The 27,366-nt window shown below is 46.2% G+C and overlaps 1 protein-coding gene across 3 annotated transcripts; it reads left to right on the top strand.

Moving 5' to 3' along the window:
• The first annotated feature begins 1,184 nt into the window (after positions 1-1,184).
• Positions 1,185-27,347, top strand: MTRF1L (mitochondrial translation release factor 1 like). Of its 3 annotated transcripts, none has more exons than XM_045009280.1 (7): positions 1,185-1,573; positions 10,485-10,564; positions 13,258-13,441; positions 18,846-19,009; positions 19,989-20,106; positions 24,150-24,286; positions 27,124-27,319. In XM_045009280.1, the coding sequence occupies exons 1-7, from the start codon at positions 1,273-1,275 to the stop codon at positions 27,178-27,180; spliced, it is 1,041 nt and encodes a 346-aa protein (XP_044865215.1). In that variant the 5' UTR covers positions 1,185-1,272; the 3' UTR covers positions 27,181-27,319. The 3 variants fall into 3 exon arrangements, with proteins under 3 accessions (XP_044865215.1, XP_044865214.1, XP_044865216.1); XM_045009279.1 differs by having other exon boundaries at positions 1,189-1,573; positions 27,120-27,347; XM_045009281.1 differs by lacking the exon at positions 1,185-1,573 and adding an exon at positions 1,662-1,684 and having other exon boundaries at positions 27,120-27,347.
• Positions 27,348-27,366: the final 19 nt, after the last annotated feature.

The raw sequence follows: 27,366 nt of genomic DNA, 5'->3' as shown, positions 1-27,366 counted from the left end.
GCTAGGAGCGGCACAGGGACTGCAGGGATGTATAGGGGCTGTAGGGATGTATAGCTAGGAGGGGGCGGGGGCTGTAGGGATGTATAGCTAGGAAAGGCACAGGGGCTTAGGGATGTTTCAAGGCTGTAGGGATGTATAGCTAGGAAGGGCACAGGGGCTGTGGGGATGCAGAACAGCACAGGGGCTGTAGGGATGTTTAGCTAGGAAAGGCACAGGGGCTGTGGGGATGCAGAACAGCACAGGGGCTTAGGGATGTATAGCTAGGAAGGGCACAGGGGCTGTGGGGATGCAGAACAGCACAGGGGCTGTAGGGATGTTTAGCTAGGAAAGGCACAGGGGCTGTGGGGATGCAGAACAGCACAGGGGCTGTAGGGATGTATAGCTAGGAAGGGCACAGGGGCTGTGGGGATGCAGAACAGCACAGGGGCTGTAGGGATGTTTAGCTAGGAAAGGCACAGGGGCTGTGGGGATGCAGAACAGCACAGGGGCTGTAGGGATGTTTAGCTAGGAAAGGCACAGGGGCTGTGGGGATGCAGAACAGCACAGGGGCTGTAGGGATGTTTAGCTAGGAAAGGCACAGGGGCTGTGGGGATGCAGAACAGCACAGGGGCTGTAGGGATGTTTAGCTAGGAAAGGCACAGGGGCTGTGGGGATGTTTAGCTAGGAAAGGCACAGGGGCTGTGGGGATGCAGAACAGCACAGGGGCTGTAGGGATGTTTAGCTAGGAAAGGCACAGGGGCTGTAGGGATGTTTAGCTAGGAAAGGCACAGGGGCTGTGGGGATGCAGAACAGCACAGGGGCTGTAGGGATGTTTAGCTAGGAAAGGCACAGGGGCTGTGGGGATGCAGAACAGCACAGGGGCTTAGGGATGTTTAGGGACTGTAGAGATGTTTAGCTAGGAAGGGAGCAGGAGCTGTGGGGACGCCGGGTGATGAGCACGGGGTGTCTGTCTCGCACCTTCCCTGGGTGTTTCCCAGCCTATGGCGAAGGCTCCGGCTGCCGCGTCCCGGAGCGAGCGAGGAGCCAGCGGCTCAGACACGCCCCCCACCATTGTCGGGCCTGGGTCCGTCTCCGCTCCGCCCCCTTCTCCTGCCCGTCCAATCCGATCCCTGCTACGATCAATCCGAACCTCGTCGGCTATTTCCGGAGCTTGCAGCGAGCCGAGCGGCTTCGGCAATTTCCGGTCTGGAAGGGGTGCCACCCGAGCGTTTCCGGCGGGAGACAGACCCGAGTCGCTTCGGTCTTTTCCGCAGCGGGTCCTTCGCCTGGGACATGCGGCTGCTCGCGCGCACTGTCCGCGCGGCGCAAGGGCTGAGCGCGGCCCCGCCCCCCGCCAGGAGCTGCCGCGGGGCCGCCGCCGGGGCCGCTCTGTGCAGGGGACGCGCCGCGCAGCAGCCGCGGCGCCCGCTGAGCTCCTGGCCCGGCCTGGAGACGCTGTTCGCCGCCCCCGCGCTGCGCCGCTTCCTAGAGGAGCAGGCGGGGGGTCGGGCCGGCCCCGAGCTGCGAGCGCGGATCCAGCGGCTGGGGGCAAAGGAGCAGGAGCTGCGGGACACGCAAGAGCTGGCACGAGCCGGTGAGAGACCCCACCCCCACCAACGGCCGAGCGCGCATGGCCCCCCCCCCTGCCTCTGGCTCCGCCCACCTGCCCTGCTGGATCCCGCCCGCGCGGACACGCCAGCTCCAGGTGCTGTGTGCGCGCGCGCGTGTGGCTGCTAACTCCGGGGTTTATCTACACGGGCAGTTAATTCAGATTAACTCCGGAATTAAGAGTGCTTTATTGCATTTTAGCTTACTCCGAATCAGATTAAGGCACTTATGTTGCAGAATAAGAGCGTGCACAGAAGGCGTTAATCAGCAATAGCTGTTCCGCTTTAAATTCACACTTTACCTTAATCTGAAATAATTTCTCAGTAGCAGTGAGTGTTCATTGGGCTTGTGTTCCTGACGGTCCTGTCTAGTATTTAAATCCCCTTGGGGCTCTGTGCCATAGTTTCTGCAATTGTTTTTAATTAAGTCAGAATCACAGCTTTCATTTTTGAAAAAAGTTTCTAGCCTTCAGGGATGCAGAGAAAAAATTGTAAATGTGAACCCTAAAGGCTCCATAACAAAGCAAATAATAAAATTACTTTTAGAAAAGCTCATGTTTTTGAGGGGCCTGACTCATGATATTTTTAATGTTTGCATGTTGACAGTATTGTGTTATAATGTGCTAGCCAAACACTTACCTTATCCTGGTGTGTGCAGGCCCAAAATGAATATTTTCTAACATGCTATATTTTCCCCAGACTATAAAAGATCATAACTGTCAGTTTTCAAATAGGTGATGGGCTAAAATTTGCTTGTATAGGCTCTTCATTTGAACAATTACAAATGAAAAGATTTAAATAGAAATAATTCAGCCACCTCCACCTGGCTGTCATTTGACTTTTTAATCATAGACTATGTCTATGCTATGGGGATGATAGTGGCATAATTTTGGTGGAATAGCTATCCCAGCATAACATCAAAGTGTGTAGATGCAGCCTACAGTGATGGAATAGGTTTTTCAGTTGCTGCAGAAACACTTCCTTCCCAAGCAACAATAGCTAGATTAACACAAGTATTCTTCCATCAACCTAGCTGTGTCTAGACTGGGGATTAGGTTAGCGTAACTACAGCGCTTAGGTGTGTGGATTTCTCACAGCCCTGAGCTCTGTAACCAGGGGCAGCTACAGGCCCCAGCACGCCAAGCGCGTGCTTGGGGCGGCATGCCGCAGGGGGGCTCTGCCAGTCGCTGGGAGGGCGGCAGGCAGCTCCGGTGGACCTCCCGCAGACGTGCCTGCGGAGGGTCCGCTGGTCCCGTGGCTTCGGTGGAGCATCCGCAGGCACGTCTGCAGGAGGTCCACCGGAGCCGCCCCCCTGCGGCGTGCCGCCGTGCTTGGGGCGGCGAAATGGCTAGAGCCGCCCCGTCTGTAACTATGTAGAAATAAGTTTTAATGTAGCGCAGGCCCCTAGATTGTTTTTTGTTGTTGTTCTCAGATTGTTTTGGTTGCATTCGTTATTTCACTGCAAAAAGGTTACCCACCTTTTTTGGCAGTGAAGATATAGCCTTAGACCTCATTGTCAATAGGAAAAATGTGTATTTTAACATTAAAATCCTAGTATAGACAAGCAGTTGTACTTTAACACATTAGTTGATTGAGGTAAACCGTAGTGGGGAGCCTACAGTTTACTTGACCAACTACATGTTAAAACTAAAAATAACGTTGACTACATCAGGGTTTTAACACATGTTAAATTAATTAGTTAAAAGCATACCTTCTTTCCTAGTGACAGTAAGGCCTAACGGGGCTTTTGGTTGTGCTAAGATAACTTGACTATGCTATCGTAATTCAGAACTTCACCCTTTTTTGCCTATTAAGATATGGCCCTATAATTCACAACGGGTAATAGATATTACATTACCCACCTTGTCTCTCATATCCTGGGACTAACCTGGCTACTACGCTACATGTAATGGGTAATATTCAGGCTATGGCTACATTAGCGCTTCAAAGCGCTGCCGCGGGAGCGCTACCGCGGCAGCGCTTTGAAGCGCTAAGTGTAGTCAAAGCCCCAGCGCTGGGAGAAAGTTCTCCCAGCGCTGTCCGTACTCCAGCTCCCTGTGGGGAATAACGGACAGCGCTGGGAGCCGCGCTCCCAGCGCTGGGGCTTTGACTACACTGGCGCTTTGTAGCGCCGCAATTTGCAGCGCTGCAGAGGGTGTTTTTTCACACCCTGCTGCAGCGCTGCAAATTTGCAAGTGTAGCCATACCCTCAGTTTAGTGAAAAGTGCCAGATCAAGGTTTTACACACTACTTAAGCCTTTAACATGAGGCTGACATGGCGTTGAGAGCCTTTCTATAAATGCAGATCACCAGCTTTATTTAATGATCCATACTTTAAACATACTTGCAGGTCAATTTAGAATTGAACATGTGTGGGAAATAATGAAGCACCAGTAACTGGACAGTGCACAGCATTTCCCTTCTAGATAGAGGAAGAAAAAAAGATACAGCTACTTTCTTAATCACAATTTAAAAAAGCATTTATTGCAAATCAGTTTTGAGTCCATCCATCCTTGTTTAGAGCATCATCTGGTCTTTTGAGTGTGCATGACAATTTATGCTTCTAACCTGCATTAGCACATCTAGCAAATAGGCAAACACCACTTTTTGCACTCTTTACCAGTGTTCCCTCGGAGGATATTTTTATTTTCCTGAGGCTGGCAATGTAAAGGAGCATCTTTTTGTATGTTACTCTAGGCTTCTTGTGTCCAAAGTTTAATTCAGACTGAAACTCAGAAGCCAACAGAAGTAGCAGGGGAGTGAAAGGCTCTCAGCAAAGAGTAGCAGTGCAGCCGAAGCAATGCAGTGTAGAGAGCAGACTCGTTGAAAGAGATGCTCTATATCTATCTACTAACTGAACTGGGGAGGAAAGGGGTGTGTGCTTGTGTAATGCACACCTGCTTAATCCATGCTGATACTGTTTCCTTATCCCTCACTGTGTTCAAGCAGCAGACACTTGAGGGTATATCTACACAGGTGTAATTGTAGCCCAGGTAGGCATACCCACACTAATCTACCTAGCATGGATAACAACAGTAATGAAGATGTGGTGGCATGGACTTCAGTGCAGGCTAGTCACCTGAGTACAAGCCCACCAAGGACCCTGTGTACCTACTTGAACTAACCTGCGTTGAAGTCCTTGCTCCCATGTTGTCACTACTATTGTTATCTATGCTAGCTGGATTAAAGCTAGTGTGGATATGCCTACCTGCACTCCAGTCACACCTTCATTTTCTGAGTAGGCTGTACACAAAGAGCCTTCTCCTTTCAGTGGGGTCAGAGTGTTCTCTTAATAAATTGTTTTGGGTGTTGTGTTTTGTTGTATGTGAAACTGTATTTGGTAGCCTAAGGGCATGTCTACGCTGGCAAAGTTACAGCAGTGGCAGTTACAGCACTGCTCAGAGAGCACTGAAGAGAAACCACTGTTGTGTGTTCACACTGTCAGCTGCCTGCGCAATAGTATGTTCACACTTGTGGCACTTGCAACGGTATTCACAGCAGTGCCCTCTGGGTAGCTATCCCACAGAGCACCTCTTTCTCTTCTGCCGCAAAGACTTGTGGGAAGACGGAAGGGATTGTGGGGCATCCTGGGTACTGTCCCAATGACCCGTGATGCATTGCTTCGCATCCCAGAAATCCCTTAGCTTCCATCTGCCTTTGGCGTCATCTTTCAACGGTTTGTGTACTGTGCACCCTGCCTCTTCAGGCTGCAGGAATGGATCCTGAACTGTTGACCAGTATGCTGCTCGCTCTGACTAACACGTCACAAGTGGCAGTGGAGTTATTCCTTAAACTACAAAGGCAAAAGGAATGTGACATTGTTCTCGCCATGCGTAGAAGGTACAATATGAAATTGCTTGTGGCATTCACAGAGGTGCTGACCACAGCTGAATGCCACTTTTGGGCTCAGGAAACAAGCACTGAGTGGTGGGATCACATCGTCATGCATGTCTGGGATGACGAGCAGTGGCTGCAGAACTTTCGGATGAGGAAAGCCACATTCATGGGACTGTGTGATGAGCTTGCCCCAGCCGTGTGGCACAAGGACACAAGAATGAGAGCTGCCTTGTCGTTGGAAAAGCGTGTGGCGATTGCACTGTGGAAGTTGGCTACTCCAGACTGCTACCGATCGATCATTAACCCGTTTGGAGTGGGAAAGTCAACCGTTGGACTTATGCTGATGGAAGTGTACAGCGCCATTAATCGCATCCTAGTCCGAAAGACCGAGACTCCGGACAACGTTCGTGACATTGTGGATGGCTTTGCACAAATGGGCTTCCCTAACTGCGGAGGGGGATCGATGGCATGCATATTCCAATTCTGGCACCAGACCACCTAGCCACCAAGTAGGTTAATCGCATGGGGTATTTCTCAGTGGTTCTCCAGGCGCTTTTAGACCACCGTGGGCGTTTCACAGACATTAATGCAGGCTGGTCCAGAAAGGTGCATGACGCACACATCTTTCAGAACACTGGCCTGTTCAAGAAGCTGCAAGCAGGGACTTTCTTTCTGGACCAGAAGATAACCGTAGGGGAAGTCGAAATGCCTATTGTGATCCTAGGAGACCCCGCCTACCCCTTAATTCCGTGGCTTATGAAGCCATACACGGAGCAACTTGACAGCAGCAAGGAGCGATTCAACAACAGGCTGAGCAAGTGCAGAATGACTGTTGAGTGTGCCGTTTAAGGGCTTATCTACACTGGCACTTAACTGCACTGCAACTTTCTCGCTCAGGGGTGTGAAAAAACACCCCCCACGCCCCCCGAGCTCAGCAAGTTTCAGCACTATAAAGTGCCAGTGTAGATGGTGCACCCGCTCAGTGCCGGTAGCTACGCCCCTCGTAGAGGTGGGGTTTTTTAGAACGCTCGGAGAGCTGTCTCCTAGCTCTCTGCTCCGACTACACAATCCCCGTTAAAGCGCTGCTGTGGCAGCACTTTAACATTGCCAGTGTAGACTAGCCCTGAAAGCCCACTGGTGCTGCCTCTGTGGGAAGCTGCACCTGGCCAATGACAATATTCCTATGCTAATAGCCGCATAGTGTACGCTCCATAATATTTGTGAAGGGAAGGGTGACAGCTTCACTCAGGGCTGGACCCCAGAGGCTCAGTGCCTGGAGGCTGTGAGTTTGAACAGCCAGAGACCAGGGCTATTAGAGGGGCACAGCGCGTGGACATAAAGATCAGGGATGCCTTGAGGAAGCAATTTGAAGCTGAAAGCCAATAATACTTGTTGCTATGTGTGAGATTGCAGTGCTTGTAATGCTACGAGCTGATTGGTGCACATGATGCAATAAGGGGGGTTAACATAGTTGTATGTTACTTTGCATGGCTCATTTTGTTTTCAATTTATAGAATAAAGATTGCTTTCAAACCAATACAATTCTTTTATTAAAAGACAACAACCGGAGGAGAGAGTCAAACAAAAAAATATGTCAACAGGGAGGAGGATGGGGGAAGGGAAGGTCCCAGGAGGAGGAGGGGTCCCGGGACAGCTAAAGATTTGTGTATGTCCTTGGATCATATCCAGTCTTCTCCTTTGGAGTACAGTGCAGTGGGTACTGTACTTCAGCAGACCCAAACTGCAGAGGGATGGGTGTTGAGTGCAGTGGGTAGTGGGAGTCTGCAGTGCTGGACAGTGAGGAGGGAGGAGTGGAATGCTGCGGGTACAGACTGGAGCCAGGAGGTTGATAAAAGTGTGTTGGTGGTGTCTGTGGGGGGCACATAAGAAAGAGTTTTGTGACAGCTGCTGCAGGGGAGCTGCTCGGTTTGAAGAGCTGGTATAGCCTGGAGTGTGTCTGCTTGGCGCTCCATAACGTTTAAGAGCCACTCCATGGCTTTATTCTGGCATGCCGCATTCTCCTTTCGGTCCTTCTTCTCACTGTCCTGCCACTCCTTCAATTCCTGTTTCTCGGCAGCGGAGTACATCATAACCTCACGCAGAAAGTCCTCATTAGTTTTTCTTGGCCACTTTTAATTCTGCGCAGCTGTTCAGCCACCGATAACAAAGAGGGAGCCTGGGCTCCCAAGGTCATCTCTGTGAAGTTTAAACGCAACATTTTACAGAAGCAGTATTGTTTGCAACACTGATTCAGTGCTTTAAAACACAGCCAGTACTCACACACCTGTCACTATCTGGCTGACCCCAGGCAAGCACACGAACCACAAGACACCCAAAATGGTGAGTGGCCACAGGGACAGGGTAAATCATTCTTCCCGGACCCTTCTGTACATTGGGCATGTGACTCTTGGGGAGAGCCAACACTTTGGGGGGGTGGGGGGAGATAATCATTCCTGTCCCCACACTTTCCACAGGATGTGATCATTATGGAAGGTATCTTGCTGCTGAGGGTGAACAGGGAATCAAGGGAGGGTCTTCTCCAAGCCTGCGGCTTCCGCCCTGGCCCCTATGCACTCGCCTGTGTTCAGCAATGCCCCCCTCTCCCTGCCCCCCCCTGTGACGGCACAGTGGTGCGGGAAAGTTACCATTAGTGGGGCAAGAAACAAAGCAGCTCTGCCGAAGAACCTGTGGCAGCGGATTGCCCAGTATCTCCACAAGAGTTTCCTGGAGATCTCTGAGGGAGATTCCCGTGAAGTGAGGGAGTCAATCAACAGCCTGTTCCGCTGCTCAGACTAGGCATGCGGTGGGAGACAAGCCTTGCCTTCTGCAACCCCCTTGCCCCCAACAGCTCGTTTCAGCAATTCCCAAAATCAGATCCACTTACCTGGGGCCTCCTCTCCTGTTTGTGCTTTGCCAGTCTCCGACAGCTGTGACAGCCTAGGCTCCTCCGGGATAGAAAAAAGCTGCTGGCTACATGCATCTCTGGCCTTTGAGTCATCTTCTGCCTCTGGTTACCCCTCCACATCCTCGTCCAAGATTTCCTCCTCCTGGCTCGGTACATTCTCGACTGGCACACGAGCCAACGAAGTATCCACAGGGCCCTTCGCAATGGAGGTGGGATCGCTGCTGAGTATCATGCCCAGCTCTTTGTAGAATTGGCAGCTCGTGGGCACGGCACTGGAGTAGCAGTTTGCCTCCCGCACCTTGTGGTAGGCGTTCAGCAGCTCCTTCACTTTGACCCTACATTGCAATGTGTCTTGGTCATGGCCCCTTTCTGTCATGCATCGTGAAATCTGTCCGTAGGTATCATAATTCCTATGGCTGGAGAGCAGCTGGGACTGAACAGCCTCCTCTCCCCAAATGCTGATCAGGTCCAGCAGCTCGGCATTGCTCCAAGCGGGGGATTGCCTGGTGTGTGGAGCAGGCATGGCCACCTGGAAAGAAGCACTGAGACGACTGCACGCATCACCGAGCAAACAGGAAGTGGACTTTCAAATTTCCAAAGGAATTTACAGGGTAGGGCTGATGGTTGTTGGTCACCAGAGGGCAGGGCAGTAGAGTTCAAACCGATGACCAGAGAGATGAGAACAGGAATTGTGCAACACCTCCTGCAGGCCAGTCACAGCACTGTAATCGCCATGGTGTCAACACTGGCACCACAGCGCTGTAACTCCGGCGCAGAAAACTCTATGCCTCTTGTTGGGGTGTTGTTTTTTTTAAAGCACTACAACTGTGCAGTTTCTGCACACTAAGTGGCTTGGCAGTATGTACACCAGGGGAGTTACAGCGCGGAAAGCTGCTTTACTGAGCAGAAACTTGCCAGTGTAGACAGGGCCTAAGACTAGGTAACAATGTTTTCCTGGCATAGCTGTGACGAGCCCAGCAATACTGGCAAAACCCTGTGTAAACATAGTTATATCAGCAAAAGAGTTCTTGTCATTTAGGAGGTCATTTAACTATACCTGCAAAGATCTCCTTATGCCCGTATAAATTGCATCTCCAATCGGGGCTCTGCTGATATAGCTATACCAATATAGCTGTATCAGCAAAGCCTTTCTCCTGTCGACTGGTCCTAAAAAAAGCTTGTGTACAAATATTGGTAGTATCTAAAATCAAGCATGGTCAGGAATTTTACAGTGAAACACTATTCCAGTGAAATTTTTAATGATAGGTACACAACAGTTTTCAACTTTCAACATTAAATGTAATTTTTTTCAGCTATTATACATCAAAAAGGTTTGTTTTTACATTGAAAAGAAACTATTGTTTAGAACTGTATGCTTTGAAAACATTTTTATGAGATGATTGGTAATAGTATATAAGGCCTTTAACTTCTGGGTTACTATTCAGAATCTAGTCAAAATCAGAAGTGGCCAAGAGTTATTGCAATATAATGACAGGTTTGGCCTGTGTGCTAGATAAATATAAGTAGTATTTTTAGTTCGGTGTCCAGTGTACTGGTGTAAGCTTCACAAAAACTACCACCACATTGGCACCATTCTTGATAATTGCAGAAGAACAATCAAGGATTGAATGGGCATGACAAATATAACAGTCCCCCTTCATTACTAGAAGTGGTAACTGCGGGCTGTTTAAAAGTCTGTCTGGGCTGGATTAATTTATTTTAAGAATTGCTTGTATTATTCAAGAAATGTCATCTGTGCTGAGCAGTGGGGTAGAGGTGGGAATGTTGTGATACAGCCAAACCCTTAGGTAAATAGAGAATTTTAAGATTAACTCCAAGTTAGTTTTCACATTTCTTTCTGGATAGAATAGAGAGAAATTAAATAGGGTGGATCTCCCCATATCTAATCTAAACAATACCAGAAAATACTATTAAAAATAATTATTCATCTCTATCACATATTATGGCAAATGTAGGGGTGGGGATGGACTAAGGTCTAAGGTAATCACATATCATATTCTTCAACTTTTAATGACATGCAAAATATGTTTTTATTCACTAAGAATTGTGGTTTGTCAGACAGCTATTGTGGAGGGAGGATTAATGAGATTGTGTAAATCATAGCTATTGAGGATTAACTCACTCCAATATTGCAGATGAGAATGAAGATTTGCAGAAGCTTGCAGAAGAGGAAATAGTTTCCTGTCAGGAAGAGATAACTGAATTGAAGCGCCAGGTATAGTCCTTTATAAAGTAACGTCATATATCCATCTACTATCCAAAGTAAAATAAGCACTAGCCAAATCCTGTCCTCATTTATGACCATACAACTTCGTTCAAATTAGTTTTTCATTTTTTACAGTTGATAGAATGAAACACAATCCCATGTCTCTAGCAAAGAACTGCAAAGTTGACATATTATAGAATCACAGAAATACAGGGCTTGAGAGGTAATCTAGTCCATCCCTTCATGGACCAAATATCCCTAGACCATCCCTGAAAGGCATTTATTTGTATTTATAGAGCCCTATGTGGGCACTTCTCAAGAATTTCAAACTATAAACACTAATAAGGCTTCCTCCGTTCTCTGGCTGCAAGAGAAACTGTTAATTAGTTTTACTGCTTATATATATGTGCCCAGGGCCTTTATCAACTGATAAGGGCAAATACACATAGGATCACTGTGAGAGTAGGCTATTGCTTTTACCAAAGACATTTTTAAACTATGTAACTAGTTCCCACTTGTTAGTTTGTATAGGCATCTGCATAGTAGTAAGTTTCATCAAAATCATTCCCTCTGGAATGTGCACAGTAACAAGGTAAAAAGCTATTGTTTTTTTCCTAAATCTGATCTGTTAAAGAAAATTGATTAATTTTGCCACATACTCATCCAGCACCAAAATAACAGTTGGTTTATATGTTTATTTTTTTGGTAAACATACAAAAATGTATAGATTTACAGGAAGAACAGATAAGACAAAGATATATAGAGAAACTTTACTCAGTTCAAGCAGGCAGTAATGGGTGGAAAACATTACAGGGAAGTGTTTAAAGCGAGCTTGGTCCAATGTGTAAAATTGTTTTATAAAGGCTATTGATGTATTTTCAGGTTTTAATATCAGTGCATTTTTAATTTGTGATCAATACAAATTCACATCTCTCCTGATTTAAAAAAAAATAACAAAATAAAACAAAACAAAAATCCTCAACAACTCCATGACATACTTCCGAACCTTTTCAGTTATAGAGCTACTTAGTTGATAAGCTAGTATTGAGTTAAAAGAAGATCTCAGTTTAAAAAAGACTTTCCGTTTCCAGATATTGGTCAGTGATTTCTGTAGTCTCCAAAAGGAGAGGCCTCTTCTGGCTAATGGAAATCTGTGCAAGGTTTTGTTGGTCAACTTGAAGGGAGCCTTTCACCATCACAGACACACACAAAAAAGGCTTTTCCCAACAAATGCACACTTAACTCGAGTTAGTCTTCTGGGAGGTAGTGTAGTAACAAAAAGGGCACTGACTGGAAGACAGGAGATTTGGGTTCTATTCCTAGGACTTCCAGTTGACCTGCTGTATGACTTTGGGGCAGGTTATTTCACCTATGCCTCAGTTTCCTACCAATAAAATGAGGATAACGATACTTACCTTCCTTGAAGTCTACAGATAAATGCTAGTAAGTATTATATATTCATGTATTAATGGGAGTTGCCTGGGGAAAATTATAGTACAAAAAAAAGTAGGTTGAGCTTAAACACTATGTGGGGAGAAAGAGCATTAAGAAAACTACCTAGTTGGAGAATGTCAAGGAGCTCCCGTAACAGACTGCAAAATAAAATGATTGACGGCTTGTATGATATTTTCATACCATCTGACCATAGTGAAATATTTCAAGTATGCATTAAGGTGTCAGGAGAAGAAAGTCTTAGGGTATGTCTACACTGGCAAGTTTCTGCGCCACAAGTTATACCACTTCTATTAAACCGCTGGAATTAAACCTGTTGCGTGTCCACGCTGTGCTCCTTGTGACGCTGGAGCGCATTCACATTAGCAGCTCTTGCAATGGCAAAGACAGTAGTGCATTGTGGTAACTATCCCACTGTGCAAACTGGCCACAGGGTGCTTTGGGAAGGGTTTGCAATGCCCCATGGGGCAGGCACAGCATCACATGATGCAGGTTTCCCAATCCCATTGTTCCAGGGGCATCCTACTACATTGCCAGCTGCTTTTCAACTGAAGGGGTGGTGGGGAAGAGTATGTGACAGGGAGTGTGTGTGTGTATGGAGGGGGGGAAGAGACAGTGTGTTTTGGGGGACAGAGCGTGTGTTAGCATGCTGTCTTGTAAGTTCAAACAGTAACAGAAAGCAACCAGTCCTGAGGCAGGGGGAAACCCTGACATCAGCCCCCGCCTCCCTCCTTGAGCTCTCTGCACTGCAATCTCTCTCTCACACTCCCACACACACACAGGTGCCAACCTACCTACCTTTGTGTTCAACAGCACCAGCATTCCACATTAATGGTTTGCTTTGTATCCCAGAGCAGATCAGCACAGCACACAACCTCTACTAGAAGCAGTGCTTTGAAAGGGGAGGGGCGCATGTCTCCAGGGCAGCCAAGTTCAAACAATGAGCAGAGCGGTCACTTGAAGCATTATGGGACAGCTCCGGAGGCCAATTACAGTGCAGAAAGCAATCAAGTGTCTACACTGGCAATAGAGAGCTGGAGCCTCTGCGCAAATAGCCTTATGACTCTTGTCGAGGTGGTTTTATTTTTTTTTTGCAGCACTGCAGCTGAGGAGTTTCTGCGCACAAAGTGGCTTGGCAGTGTGTACATGTCTGCAGTTTGAGCGCAAAAAGCTGCTTTACTGCACAGAAACTTGCTAGTGTAGACAAGCCCTTAAACAGGTAAAAAGGTGTGTAATTTTTGTATTTACAGATAGTATTGCATTTGATTCCTTCAGAAGAAACAGACAACAGTGATTTGGTCATGGAAGTAACTGCTGGAGTTGGTGGACAGGAAGCCATGCTGTTCACTGCAGAGATATTTGATATGTATCAACAATACGCTGCATATAAAAACTGGAGATTTGAAATACTGGAATATTTTCCAAGTGAAATAGGTTAGTAATTAATGCTCTAATAACTTGAATCGAAAAGTTGAATAGTTAAAAGCAATGTACTTACATGAGGGTTTTGTTGCCTGCCTACAAGCACTTCACTTCCAAATTTAAGTAAACAGAATCAGTGGAGCTGTTTTAATATATAAACAAGATTTTTCTCAGTTTTTACTGTGAGAATGAAAGGATGAAAATCTATACCTTCACACAATGTAGTTGGCGTAGCTTGAGAAAAATCAATATGAATTGAAGTTACATATTCGGGGTGAAGATATCTGCATACTGGTATATTTATATATTACGTATATTTTGTATTGATTTGGAAACAGCTGTTTTATATAGCTATTTAATATTCTTGTTTTTATATGATCATTCTGTTGTATTCTGAATGTTTGTTCAGTGCTCTGGGTGCTTTGGCACAAAAAGGGGCACTATTGAATTAAAATTATGTTCAGTGACTAAGATGAAATATCTTGAATTTATCTGAAATGTTACCTTCTGCCAAATATTTTCTCATCCATTTAAATTTTGTTTCAGTAAAAATGTGCAATAAAATCTCACTAATCTGCACCAAAAATGCACATGCTTAATATCACACATCTGCTCAATTGTAAATTCACCTGGACGGTAAGTTTAAAGGTTGAGTCATTACATAAACCTGGGGATCTCCATTTAACCATATAACTCTTATGATAAAGGCTTAAATTGTGTGCAAGACCTTTCCCTGGAACGCTTCACTGAAATGAATATTACCATTTGGGAATTATAGGGCCATATTTTAATGGGCAAACCTTACTTGTACACATGTATAAATGCATGCAACAACTAATTCTTCTGAAAATGTAGGTCTGGTTCCTTTATGAAACCCATCCTCTTCATAAGCTACACTGGTCACTTTCTGACTGTCGTAAAATAATCCTTGTGACTCGATCTTAATGAAGATTGGATTTATTCATTTGTATCTTTTATTCAAATCTAGTAAAGTTAAATTGTGTAACAGGATTTTTTTTAAAAGCAGAAAAATTCAAATATGTAAAACTGGTCTATGCTACAGTCTTCTTCAGTTCTTTTCTCGTTGTCAGCTGAGCAATTTGGACAGCTAGTTGCTAATGACTGTCATGAGCTCAAGTTTTCTCTTATTTCAGAATCTCCTTCTAGAGATGTTATTGTTAACTGGATTAAGCAAATTCCCCAGGTGCTAATTCTTAAACATGCCAAGATTTATAATTCAAGGACATCCATCAGGTAGACTAATTCTATCACAAGTAAACTGATTGTTGTGGTCAAGCATACCCAGTTTGCCAGTAAATTTGCTTGCCAAGGTACAGTACAGATGGTATAAGGCATTCCTGTGGGTGTGCCTTGGTGTGGGTGGTACTTTGTTTCTTAATCAAGTTAATTAATGTCCATTCTATTTTTTTTATTTCCACATGCTGTGATAGCTTCTAATTAAATATACAATGGTTTACTAAATCAGATTAACTCACTAAAACATTTCACAAAAGACATGAATGTAGGTTCACCAAATGGTAAACAAATAAGATGTTTGACCTGTATAGCTTTAACAAACATCTGTTTTGGAAACATAAAAACTTTTGGGATAAGACATGGGAAAGATAGAGAAGAAGCTGAATCACTAAAATCCACTAGAAACTAATTTAATAATCACTAATACCATAGTGCACTTTCAAAATATTTTTACTGTGATCATCAACCAGCTTCCTCTTCAGCTTGCTATGTAGAAGAGATACTTATTTAGCTTTCTAATTAGAATAAATGTGTTTAAGCATTAATATTATAGTAAGCCTAAATTATATGTAATTGAGCAAGAATCCTTGAATATACAGTAATAAATCTTTTACTCAGTCTGATGATGGCCATATTATACAATTGAAAGATTTCACAGGAATTGTTAGCATGGAGAGAATATGTTGAAGTTTCAGATTTCTTTGGCAGCCATTCTTATTTAACAGACATATCCAAACTGTATCTTGGATAGCTGTATCTATTAGTATTAAGTGGTGGATTTAACATACATCATTAACATAATAAACTGATACATGCTGACAAATCACTTAAGCTATAAAGTTTGTTTAATTATGCATTGAGGTAACAAAGCTATAGATTTACAAATTTATATAAAACCCTATTTTATTGGCAAGTATGGGCAAAAAATTTTTTTAAATCACCACGATAGGTCAGATGGCTTTGTAAGGGAGCAGGGAGGGAAATGGTAAGGTTGGCATACAGACAATATTTTTTTGGGGGGGGGAGGGGTCCCTACAGACTGACTTAATGGAATCAAAACTTATTTCTTTTTTGTGAGAAAATGTTAATAGAATATTAAGCGTCTGCAGAGAACAGCAATATTTGCAAATCTCTTCATTACAGTTGTCAAACACCAGTCCCACAGTGTGGATCTGGCCTGCTAAATGTATTTTTGGTGGCCTAGATTGCATAGTCAGATTTCTGCACTGTTTTGGCTTTCATTTTAGAAAGCTTCTATCTAGCCCTTGAAGAGATAGCCTAACATGTATACTGATGCAGGAATGGCTTTTAGTGATATGAACCTTCCCACTCCTATTAATCTCATTGGGTTTAACTCAAAATTCCAGTTGTGACACTTTGTCAGCCTTAACTATTTCATTGCTGATAATTTTAGTGACTGAAAAGGGGTGGTTGGGAATTGAGGGTTTTTCCTACCTCTCAGCAGAAAGGAAATGCAGAGAAAGAAGAAAGGAAGAGAAATACAAAAACAGGGAAGAGGACTAAAGGTGGATGGGAGACACAAAACAAAAATAGTCGTGGTCCTAAAGTTGAGCAAATTTTTCCATTGAGCAATGTTGAATATAGCAAGATACTAACGAATAATAAGTAAGTTTGTTACTATACAGAGACTGTATTCCACTCATGATCGTTTTGTAAACTTACCATTGATATCAGTGGGAGTTCCATGAGTGGAGGGGGATGTGTAGTTGTAAATATATATCATGGCCCATAGAACATAATTTAAAATGGCATTTGGCCTCCTCCACAGAATGAATTTGACACACCTTCCTTTAACAAACAACCTGCAGGGAATTTTTGTTCTTGGCCTTTTTTTTTTTTTTTCATCATTGGGTATAAACCTGACCGAAGATATTAGTTAAAACATTTTTCCTTATTAACTGCCTGGTTTTTAAAAAAAATTAGAAGATTAATTCCTATGGGAATTTCCTAGTAGAACACTCAGCCAAGAAGGGACACTGCCTGCCTCTTCATTGTGTAATCAGCAATCTTGATTTTCCCCAACACTGAAAGCTACATGAGACAACATATAGAAAGCAAAAGTGCTGCAGAATGTTGAGGAATGGAACACAGGTTGGCTGGTGAGGAGGTACAGTCGAACCCATTTATGTCGACCTCGGTTAACTTGCCAATCCTGTTAAGTCGACGGTTTACAAGTGGAACCGCCAGACTCCCTCTTTGGCTTATGAGTTTCTCATCCCTTATGTCGATTTGCCGAACCCTAATATCTCGAGCCCGTCCCCGACCCACCGTGTCCCCAGCCGCCGGCTCCCCGGCTCTCCAGCCGCGCGGTTCCCCAGCCGCCCGCTTCCCGCGTCCCCAGCCGCCGGCTCCCCGGCTCTCCAGCCGCGCGGTTCCCCAGCCGCCCGCTTCCCGCGTCCCCAGCCGCCCGGCTCCCCGCGTCCCCGACCCACCGTGTCCCCAGCCGCCCGCTCCCCGGCTCCCCAGCCCCGCGGTTCCCCGCTTCGCCGTCCGCCCGTCCGCCCGGCTCCGCTTCCCCACCCGGCTCCGCTTCCCCGCCCGCCCCCGCATACCCGGTCCCTGCCTGTCCCCGCCCGCCCGCCCGGCCCGCATACCTGGTCCCTGCCCGTCCCCGCCCCACATACCTGGTCCCGGCTTCTCCTGCCGCCCGCCCGCCGGCTCCGCTTCCCCGCCCGCCGGTCCCCGCTTCCCCGCCCCCGCATACCCGGTCCCTGCCTGTCCCCGCCCGCCCGCCCACCCGGCCCGCATACCTGGTCCCTGCCCGTCCCCGCCCGTCCCCGCCCCACATACCTGGTCCCGGCTTCTCCTGCCGCCCGCCCGCCGGCTCCGCTTCCCCGCCCGCCGGTCCCCGCTTCCCCGCCCCCGCATACCCGGTCCCTGCCTGTCCCCGCCCGCCCGCCCGCCCGGCCCGCATACCTGGTCCCTGCCCGTCCCCGCCCGTCCCCGCCCCACATACCTGGTCCCGGCTTCTCCTGCCGCCCGCCCGCCGGCTCCGCTTCCCCGCCCCCCGGTCCCCGCTTCCCCGCCCCCGCATACCCGGTCCCTGCCTGTCCCCGCCCGCCCGCCCGCCCGGCCCGCATACCTGGTCCCTGCCCGTCCCCGCCCGTCCCCGCCCCACATACCTGGTCCCGGCTTCTCCTGCCGCCCGCCCGCCGGCTCCGCTTCCCCGCCCGCCGGTCCCCGCTTCCCCGCCCCCGCATACCCGGTCCCTGCCTGTCCCCGCCCGCCCGCCCGGCCCGCATACCTGGTCCCTGCCCGTCCCCGCCCGTCCCCGCCCCACATACCTGGTCCCGGCTTCTCCTGCCGCCCGCCCGCCGGCTCCGCTTCCCCGCCCGCCGGTCCCCGCTTCCCCGCCCCCGCATACCCGGTCCCTGCCTGTCCCCGCCCGCCCGCCCGCCCGGCCCGCATACCTGGTCCCCGCCCGTCCCCGCCCCACATACCTGGTCCCGGCTTCTCCTGCCGCCCGCCCGCCGGCTCCGCTTCCCCGCCCGCCGGTCCCCGCGTCCCCGCCCCCGCATACCCGGTCCCTGCCTGTCCCCGCCCGCCCGCCCGCCCGGCCCGCATACCTGGTCCCCGCCCGTCCCCGCCCGTCCCCGCCCCACATACCTGGTCCCGGCTTCTCCTGCCGCCCGCCCGCCGGCTCCGCTTCCCCGCCCGCCGGTCCCCGCTTCCCCGCCCCGCATACCCGGTCCCTGCCTGTCCCCGCCCGCCCGCCCGGCCCGCATACCTGGTCCCTGCCCGTCCCCGCCCCACATACCTGGTCCCGGCTTCGCCTGCCGCCCGCCCGCCGGCTCCGCTTCCCCGCCCGCCCGTCCGTCCGTCCGCCCGGCTCCGCTTTGCCGGATCCAGCCACGTGCAGGCAGCGCGGTAAGGGGGCAGGGAGGGGGTGGGGGGGTGGATAGGGGTTTATCTCGATCATTGGTTATCTCGATGGCTTTTGGCAAACCCCTAGGCCGTCGAGATAACAGGGTTTAACTGTACTTTATAATTAAGTAAAGCCTGATTCAGACTACACATAAGTCACTTGACAAATTATTCCTAACTTTTTCCCAACAACAAATATCAGTATCATCTAAATAAAATGTTTCAAATTATAATAAGATAGTTATAGTAAGACAGTTTTCTCTTTGTTTTCAAGGTGGCCTGAGACATGCAGCTGCCAGTATAACAGGTCTTGAAGCATACAAGCATATGAAGTTTGAAGGAGGCGTGCATCGTGTTCAGCGAGTGCCAAAGACAGAAAAGCAAGGCCGTATTCACACCAGTACAATGACTATTGCACTATTACCCCAACCCATGGAGGTAAGATGTATTTAAATATAACTAATTGTCCCATGAACAACCCCCATTACCTGCCATCTTGAAGACATGTAAAATCTTTCCATTTTCAATCTTTTGACCGCTCCCTGATTTTTATGGGGTAATTCCAAAACCCCAAGTCATGTTGTGTCTAATTATCATACTTATGTCCAGAGAGGCTAGAGAGCAGGGGCACACACAAGTGTGTGTGTTTGTGGATTTCTTCACATTCCTGCCTCACAAAATTTTTCCACCAAAAACTGTTGTGACTTCAATAGGATTTTCTCTTACATAGCTTGTGGAGAATTACTTTGTAAGAAGTAAGATCTCTTTAGCTTCTATATACACTAAGTGTTTGGTAAGCATGAAAAATGTTCCATTCTAAAACAACATTTTTGAACCAAAGTCTATTACAATTCCAGAAGAATGCTTTAATACATGAGAAGTGGGAATACAAATTGGTCGGGGGAGGGGAGGGGGAAATGTCTCAGGAATCCCTCATCCAAATATCGGCTCTTCCTAGTGGACTTCACAAGAGGTATGTCAAAGGGGGACTTGTATCCCTGACAAAATGACAAAAAAACTGGAACAAAAAAATGTGGAACTTAGAGATTTCACTTACCTATGCATTCTCTATAAATTCCGTATTTTCCTTCTCCTAAAATGATTTGCTGAGAATTTTGTCCTCATCAGGGGTTTGCTGAGCTAACAACCCTGAACTAGCTAAGAATTAAAACTTTGTATTGATCTTTGCCTCACAGGAACTTGCACTGCAGTCTGATCACCAGGACTGTATTGTGCTTTCTGTAACTGTTTTGTTTTTGCATCGCACTCCTCATCAACTTATAATGGTTTTGATCTTCTACTGAAATATACTGTTTAAAAAATATCCGAGTGTTTATATTAAAAATAACTATCATTTGTCTAGAAAGGAAAAACAAAGATGTGTGTGTTTTTTCTTTTTTTGTCTTCTCTATCACAGATCAATCTGATAATTAATCCTAAAGATTTACAAATTGAAACTAAGCGAGCCAGTGGAGCTGGGGGCCAGCATGTAAATACAACTGACAGTGCTGTACGGATAGTTCATATTCCAACAGGTACCTAAAAGTTACTCCTAATAAAGGATCTACAATGTGAAACTATTGTCATAACTAAAATGCAGATATCTTATCAGGTTGAAAGGTCAAAAAGCTAAATAATTCTACCCATGTTCTCCTCCTACTTCTTCAATCTCTTTGTAAGAACAATTTTCGGTACTAGGAGACAAAAAAAATCATGTAATTTAATATTGGAAAATCCTTATGGGATAAGGGTTTTGGAAAGGGTTAATGAAATAACCATTCATTTCTGCAAACTTTATAAAACTACATCCAAATTTAGATCTCTGTGGACATTTCTCCACAGCACAAAACTACTATCCATCTTGGCACACCTGGTGACTTCTGCTTCATGTGTCCAGTATTAATTATTAGAGTGTTGGAACTGAAGATTGAGGTGCATTGGGATACATGTCTGTTTTTGGGGGAGTAGCCTACAATCCTCTTGATTACAGTTTATCACTTTCATTGTTTATTAAATTTCACATATAAAAAGAAGTAGTGCTTAAAAGCAGGTCAGACTATTAGGACAATGATTTGCTTGAGAGTGGAAGTACTTGAATGTGGAAGTACATTCTATACTTGGAGTTTTACCTTTTCTTAGTTAGCAATGATAATTTTATCACACAAATCAATTTCTGTTGCTTTTGATACAACTCTAGCTTATTCTGAAACCTTGAAGATACTAGAGTTCCATTCACAAATGTTTTCATAGTTCATTAATATAAAGTATCTTGTCGACCACTTCTTCCCCCGTTCACAGTTTTGAAGACCACTTCCTTTTACAATCCAATTCATTAAACCATTTCTCTTTTTATTCACAATAACATCCTTGAGACAACTGCAGCAGTTGCTTATATGGAAGATTTATATTTGTAGGTTTTTTTAATGCAATTTAGCAGCTGAAAAAAGGATGAGAGGCAGTAAAAGACAGATCTTCAGGAGCCAGCTTGAGACCCGCTGAACAGTTGAGTTTGGTGGTTCGCCCCTTCCCCCCTCAGCATCTGGAGAACAGGGTATTTTCTTTTCTACTTAGCATTACGATGTTAGCTCTTTGAAGCAGGCAGTATCTTTCTCCATTTAACACCGTACTTACTGCTGTGGGGCCCCGCTCCTAATTGAAGTGTATTGGTGCTACCTTAATGCAGGTAACTGCAACTCCTCCACCTGCCTCCTTGATCCCATTCTCAGCTATTGACTTTCATCTGTATTCTGGCTCCTTCCTCATAGCATACAAGTATGTTCTCGTATCTTCATCCTCAAAAAAATAAACCTTAAATGCCACCCATTTCCAAATGCCATGCAGTCTTCTTTCTACTCACCTCTGAGCTCTTTCAGTGTGCCATCTACAACAGCTGCCTTGACTTCCCCTCATCCAGCTTCCTTTTGGACCCTTCTTATTTAGCTTCCACTCTTCACCTCCACCAAAACTCCTCTCACCAACATCACCAACGTACCATCAGAGTCAAATTCCAGAATCTCTGTTATCTTCTCCTCTTTGATCTTTTTGCAGCCTCAGTATTGCTGATCACTCCGGTGTTCAACACTTTGTTTTCCCTTGGTTCTTATAGCCGTGACAGGTCCAGATTCTCCTCAGACCTCTCAGTTCTTCTTCGAGTGATTGCTCCTATGCATTCCAGTTAGGTGTGCGCGCTGCGCGTGCACAGCTCTTCGGAAGATTTTTACCCTAGCAACACTCGGTGGGTCGGCTGGGCGCCCCCTGGAGTGGCACCGCTATGGCACAGGATATATACCCCTGCCGACCCATCCGCCCCTCAGTTCCTTCTTCCCGCCCGTGACGGCCGTTGGAACAGTGGAGCGCGGCTTAGCTGACCTCCACTTCCCTAGCTACTCGTAGTTTCTCTCGTTTAGTATATAGTTCAGATGTTTATAGTTGTAGTTAACTTTATTTGTTTGTAGTATAGTATTTATTTTCAGGGGTTCGGGGTTTATCCCCTTCCCCTCACCCGGTGCCGGGTCCGATGCCCGGTCCACAGGGTTCTACACTGGTTGGCCGACCACAAGCCGATGCTGACAAGAGATCCTCTCCTAAGTGCCTCGAGGAATCTCAACTAGCAGATAAGTGCCGCATTTGTGAGGCCTTTAATCCGAGAACAAAGGGGAGCGGGACTTTCGTCTCAAGCAGCTCCTGAGGGAGGCAGCTCTTGCTCCTCCGCTCTCGGCGCCGAGCGCTGGTTAGTCTTCAAGGAGCGCTCCCTCGGCACCGGATCGCCGGTACCGCCAAGGCCTCCCGGCACTGGCCCTTGCTGGCTCCGACGTCCACTCAGCATGGTTCCCTCTCCTGGAGGATGAAGAGCCACGATATACTTGCTGCGTCCGAGCCGCCTGCTCCGCAGCCGAGTGCTATGCTCAGTCGGAGCGCCCGGCACCGATGTCGGCCGCGGCACCGACAATATCCGCACCATTAACTCTGGCCAGGCAAGAGCTGTCGAGTCCGGTGCTGGAAGGCTCCCCGGTACGAACCGTGGTCGAGCTCACTGTGAAGCTGCGTCCGAACCGCCTGCTCTGCAACCGAGCGTTATGCTCAGTCGGATCGATGTCTTTTTTGACCGATGTCTGCCGCGGCACCGACAATATCTGCACCATTAACTCCGGCCAGGCAAGAGCCGTCGAGTCCCAACATATCCAGAATATTACCACTTATTTTACAGAAGATGACAACTATTACTCTGTTCTGGTTACTAAATACTTGTCCCATCTAGCAATGGGCATTTAGACCTTCTTGAGCCTCCCTTCATCCTCCACTGAACATTGGAACACCCACATAGGAAGCCAAGTTCCTGCAGAGCATTAAATATCCCAGTTCCCTTGGGAACCAGAACAGCAGCAGCACATCTTTACAATCACTATTTTCTTAACGTTAGACTGACACTTCAAGATGTTGGACTTCAGCAACCAATTACATTTGTTGCTATATAAGCTAATGAACTGGTACCTGATCTGCATGCTATGCCATCTCTTGACCTTTTCCTACGCCATTTCATTTCTTCTTTCCTCTTGTGCCTGTCTCCATCACACCCCCTCCTTTTATGTTCCTGTTCTCCTACTTCCATTATTCCTATCATATCAGCTCCATTCACACTCCCTTATGGCTACAGAAAAAAAAAAAGTATAGTTTTTAAACTATACATTATAAACAATCAGTATTAAAAACGCAATCTTATCAGAGCCAGCAAGATATATATAGATATATAAACAAATCCAAGAAATTATATGCAATTATTTTGTAACCCCTGTATTCCCAGCATGTTGTTTCTCTTCCCGGTATTCATTACTCACACCTCTTGCTCCTTGTCCAGCTTAGACTGCAGACTTTTGGGGTGGGGACCATGTCTTTTTATGGTGGAAGAGTTTAGTGTACATTTGTGTGGTGCTATAATAATAATTGTCCACACCCTGAGTCTCCCACATTGATTACTGCAGCCTCTTCTTCCCTGGCCCCCTAATTTCAAAATTTCTTTAATCAATATCATGCAAAACATAGTTGCTAAGATTATCTTCCACACCAGTGAATCAGATTACATCACTCATCTCTTCTTCAACAGACTCCCTATAGCATATCATATTCAATTATAAATTTAAACATCTTGTGTGTGTGGTAAAGGACCTGCACAATTCAACCCTTACCTGAATCTCAGACTAAACGTTTACTATGGATACAATTTTGTTACAGTAAATTTAAACAAAATTGATAGAACTGTCATAGCACAAAAAGGAAAAAATCAGGGTATGGTTACAATGGGACTGAAGTCTAAACTGGAGCGGGACTGAATCTGAAGCCGAAGAAGTCGTGGAACTCTATTAAAATCACAGAATCCGTGACCTCCATGATTAAATCGCATGCTTAACTATTACAGATTTTGGATTTTATTTTTTTGCCTCCCTTAACGTGGTAAAGAAGGTAGTAGCTTGTTTTTACTTTTAAAATAAAAATAATCTCCATTAAAGATGCAATCACAACAATATTTTTGTACTTATTCTTATTAAATGTTAAATCTGATTTATATTTTTGCTGTAATCAGGTGTAGTGTCGGAATGTCAACAAGAGAGATCTCAAATCAGAAATAAAGAGAAGGCTATGCAAATGCTTCGTGCTAAACTATACAGCATCAAACTAGAAGAAGAGACAACAAAGAGATACAATGCCAGAAAGCTTCAGGTAGGATTTACTTTGCAAATGAATAGCTCTGTGCATATGGGGTTGCTGTTTTTAAAATGTGCATATGGGGCTGCGAGCTCCAGCGGGGCCTGAGTTCCCTCCGCTCGGCATAGAGCTCGCAGCCCTGCCCCCTTACCACACGGCTCTGAGCGGGGCGGAGGTCAGGGGCCCCGCCGGAGCCACGCTGCCGCTGTCGAGGGAAGCTCCTGGATGGGCTGAGGCTCCGGTTGAGGGAGGAGCCGGGGGTAAGGGGCTGGGGCCGGTGGGGGTTGGCTCAGGGGCAGGAAGTCCCGGGGACAGTCAGGGCACAGGGAGGAGGCAGAGGTTGGGGGGGCGGTCAGGGAACAGGGGGTTTGGATTGTGGGCGTTCCAGGGGTCTGTCAGGACTCAGCAGAGGGTGGATAGGGGTTGGGGCAGTCAGGGGACAGGGAGCAGGGGTGGGGTCCCAGGGTGGTGGTTGGGGGTGGGGTCTCTGGGGGACGGTGAGGGGACAAGGGGCAGGCTGTTTGGGAGGCACAGCCTTCCCTACCCTAAAGCTCATTCAGCAGTTTGAGACTTGCAGAAGAGCCAAGCTGTTAGCTTTTCCATTAGGGCTACCATCCCTTTCACGTCTCAAATGCCAAATTATAGTCTATATTTAATTTCAGTGCCACAGGGAGATTCATGTCAGGGGAGGGTAGCTTCATTTAAAATTAGCCACTGGGGGAGGGATCACATGAGAAGAGCAATATCCTTCCCAACCCTACCAAGGGAGACCCCCCTCTCCTGCAATCCTTGAGGCTTCAAAGGGGTTAATTCAGTGGTTCACAAACTTTTATACTGGTGACCCCTTTCACATAGCAAACCTCAGAGTGCAGACCCCCCCTATAAATTAAAAACACTTTTTTATATATTTAACACTATTATAAATGCTGAAGGCAAAGCGGGCTTTGATGTGGAGGCTGACAGCTCGCGACCCCCAGTAATAACCTCGTGACCCCCTGAGGGGTCCTGACCCCCAGTTTGAGCACCCCTGGGTTAATTTAATTTTAGCACCCTATGTCCATTCACATGCATGTGCTATTTTGAGCATTTCAGTTTTCACAACATAGGCTCATCCCAGATTCTGGAACAAGCTCAAATGCTCAGTTCGTGGAGTATGTACATAAGCTATACTAAAGACAAACCCACAGTAACCGTCTCCAGTTTGTGAGGGACCCCATGGAGCCAGTCTCTAGGAAACAGATAAATTCATGGAGGTTAAGTCCATTAATGACTATTAGCCAGTATGTGTAAGGAATGGTGTCCCTAGCCTCTGTTTGTCAGAGGATGGAGGTGGATGGCAGGGGAGAGATCACTTGATCATTGCCTGTTAGGTTTACTCCCTCAGGGGCGCTTGGCATTGGCTATTGTCGGTAGACAGGATACTGGGCTGGATGGACCTTTGGTCTGACCCAGTATGGCTGTTCTTATGTTCTAAACTAAATGAACCCAAAGTTATGGAGACAGATATGAGTCAAGGAAGCCAGCAGAGTATCAGAAACCTGGAAAAATCTCTGACTGGATGGGCTCAGGCATTTGGTCACAAGCTGAGGTGGTTCAAAAGTTTTGGGGGTTTTTAAGCAGAATTTTTTTATTGTTTCTTTAAACAATCAAACACAGCAAGCAGCAGATATTTGGCCACACACTTCTGAAACCCCAAACCATGTTCAGGTTTTGGCAGACTAATTTCAGCTTTTCAATTAAAAAAAACCACAACAAATTTTGAAGAAAAGCAGACATTGTCCGTGATTTTTTTCTGCTTTTTAAAAACCCCTAGTTTTCGATCCAGAAAAACTTTTGATGGAAAATATTTGTCCAACCCTTTTAATGAGCTTTAGTGCCTTTTAGCACTAGCTGATGCTGAGAACCAGTGATACCTTGTTAAGAAATGTTCTCAAAACTGGGTTTGTGCCGAGATGCAGAAGGTTTATTTTTCCCAGGGCCACCTGTGGTGGGGCAGCAAGTGGGGCAATTTGCGCCGGGCCCCGCAGGGGTCCCCACAAGAATATAGAATTGTATAGTATTGCAGGTTTTTTTATGGAAGGGGCCCCCAAAATTGCTTTGCCCCAGGCCCCCTGAATCTTCTGGGCGGCCCTGGTACTACCCACATTAAGTCTCTGAATAGCTTTCAAACTGCTGACTTTGTTTTTTAAATTAACATACCTGAAAAATATCTCAGATACATGACGGACAATATTCAGTACTGGGTCAGTGACAGGGTAAAGGTCTGATGTCTGATAACCCATCGCAATCAGAAACTATGTGCCATTAGAAAGGAAAGATTTATGGCTTTGCAGTAGGATACAGCACACGTTTCTTAACCTGATAATTTATTAAATATTTGACCTTTAACTGTGACACGACATACACAAAACATATATTCTAGTTCAGTATAAAAATTTGTATTCTAGCTATACTTCATACACAGCACTATACAAGATCTAGAGACCTAATGAGACAGGTGAAATAAAATAATTGCTGAGTACAAGTAACAGGAATACTAGAGACAATACTAATATTTAATTCACATATAACATTTCTTATCCAGTGATAGCTACTCTAGCACTTCATATAGGTTTGCAGTAACTATAAGAACACTACAGTTCTTCATACATATATAATATATATGATCTAAGAACTTGTTATTCTTAGCCATAGCGAACAGGTCTGTAGGTTAGTCCTATTACTAAATCACTGTCATGAATATTGTGTATTTCCAGTAGGAACTGATGTTCAAATGCTTGACCAGTATATATTACTCTATGTTTAAAAAGAATACCATGCTAATAAACTGATTCTTTTTATGTGGTAGATAGGGACCAAAGGAAGATCCGAGAAGATCAGAACATACAACTTTCCACAGGATCGTGTAACTGACCACAGGATAAACAGAACAATGCATCATATTGAAAGTTTTATGTTAGGGGAAGAACTGCTAGATGAAATGATAACATCCCTGAGGGAATATGCGGATTATGAAACTTTAATGGAAATTATTTCAGAAAATGTAAAAACAAATCTGACCTGAACTTTCTTTGCTAAGCCCTGTAATGACAGAT

This window comes from Mauremys mutica, chromosome 3, assembly GCF_020497125.1.
Source record: "Mauremys mutica isolate MM-2020 ecotype Southern chromosome 3, ASM2049712v1, whole genome shotgun sequence".
In the NCBI taxonomy this organism is placed as follows: domain Eukaryota; kingdom Metazoa; phylum Chordata; order Testudines; family Geoemydidae; genus Mauremys; species Mauremys mutica.
The sequence above is the reverse complement of the archived record's forward strand: the minus strand, read 5'-3'. Positions and strand labels throughout refer to the sequence as shown.

What these genes read in the sequence shown, in the direction of transcription:
- MTRF1L (XM_045009279.1), top strand. Translation starts at nt 1,273, where the DNA reads ATGCGGCTGCTCGCGCGCACTGTCCGCGCGGCGCAAGGGCTGAGCGCG. An exon ending in ATATTTTCCAAGTGAAATAG is followed by an intron (nt 13,442 to 18,845) that starts GTTAGTAATTAA and finishes TTTGTTTTCAAG; the next exon opens with GTGGCCTGAGACATGCAGCT. An exon ending in TATTACCCCAACCCATGGAG is followed by an intron (nt 19,010 to 19,988) that starts GTAAGATGTATT and finishes TCTCTATCACAG; the next exon opens with ATCAATCTGATAATTAATCC.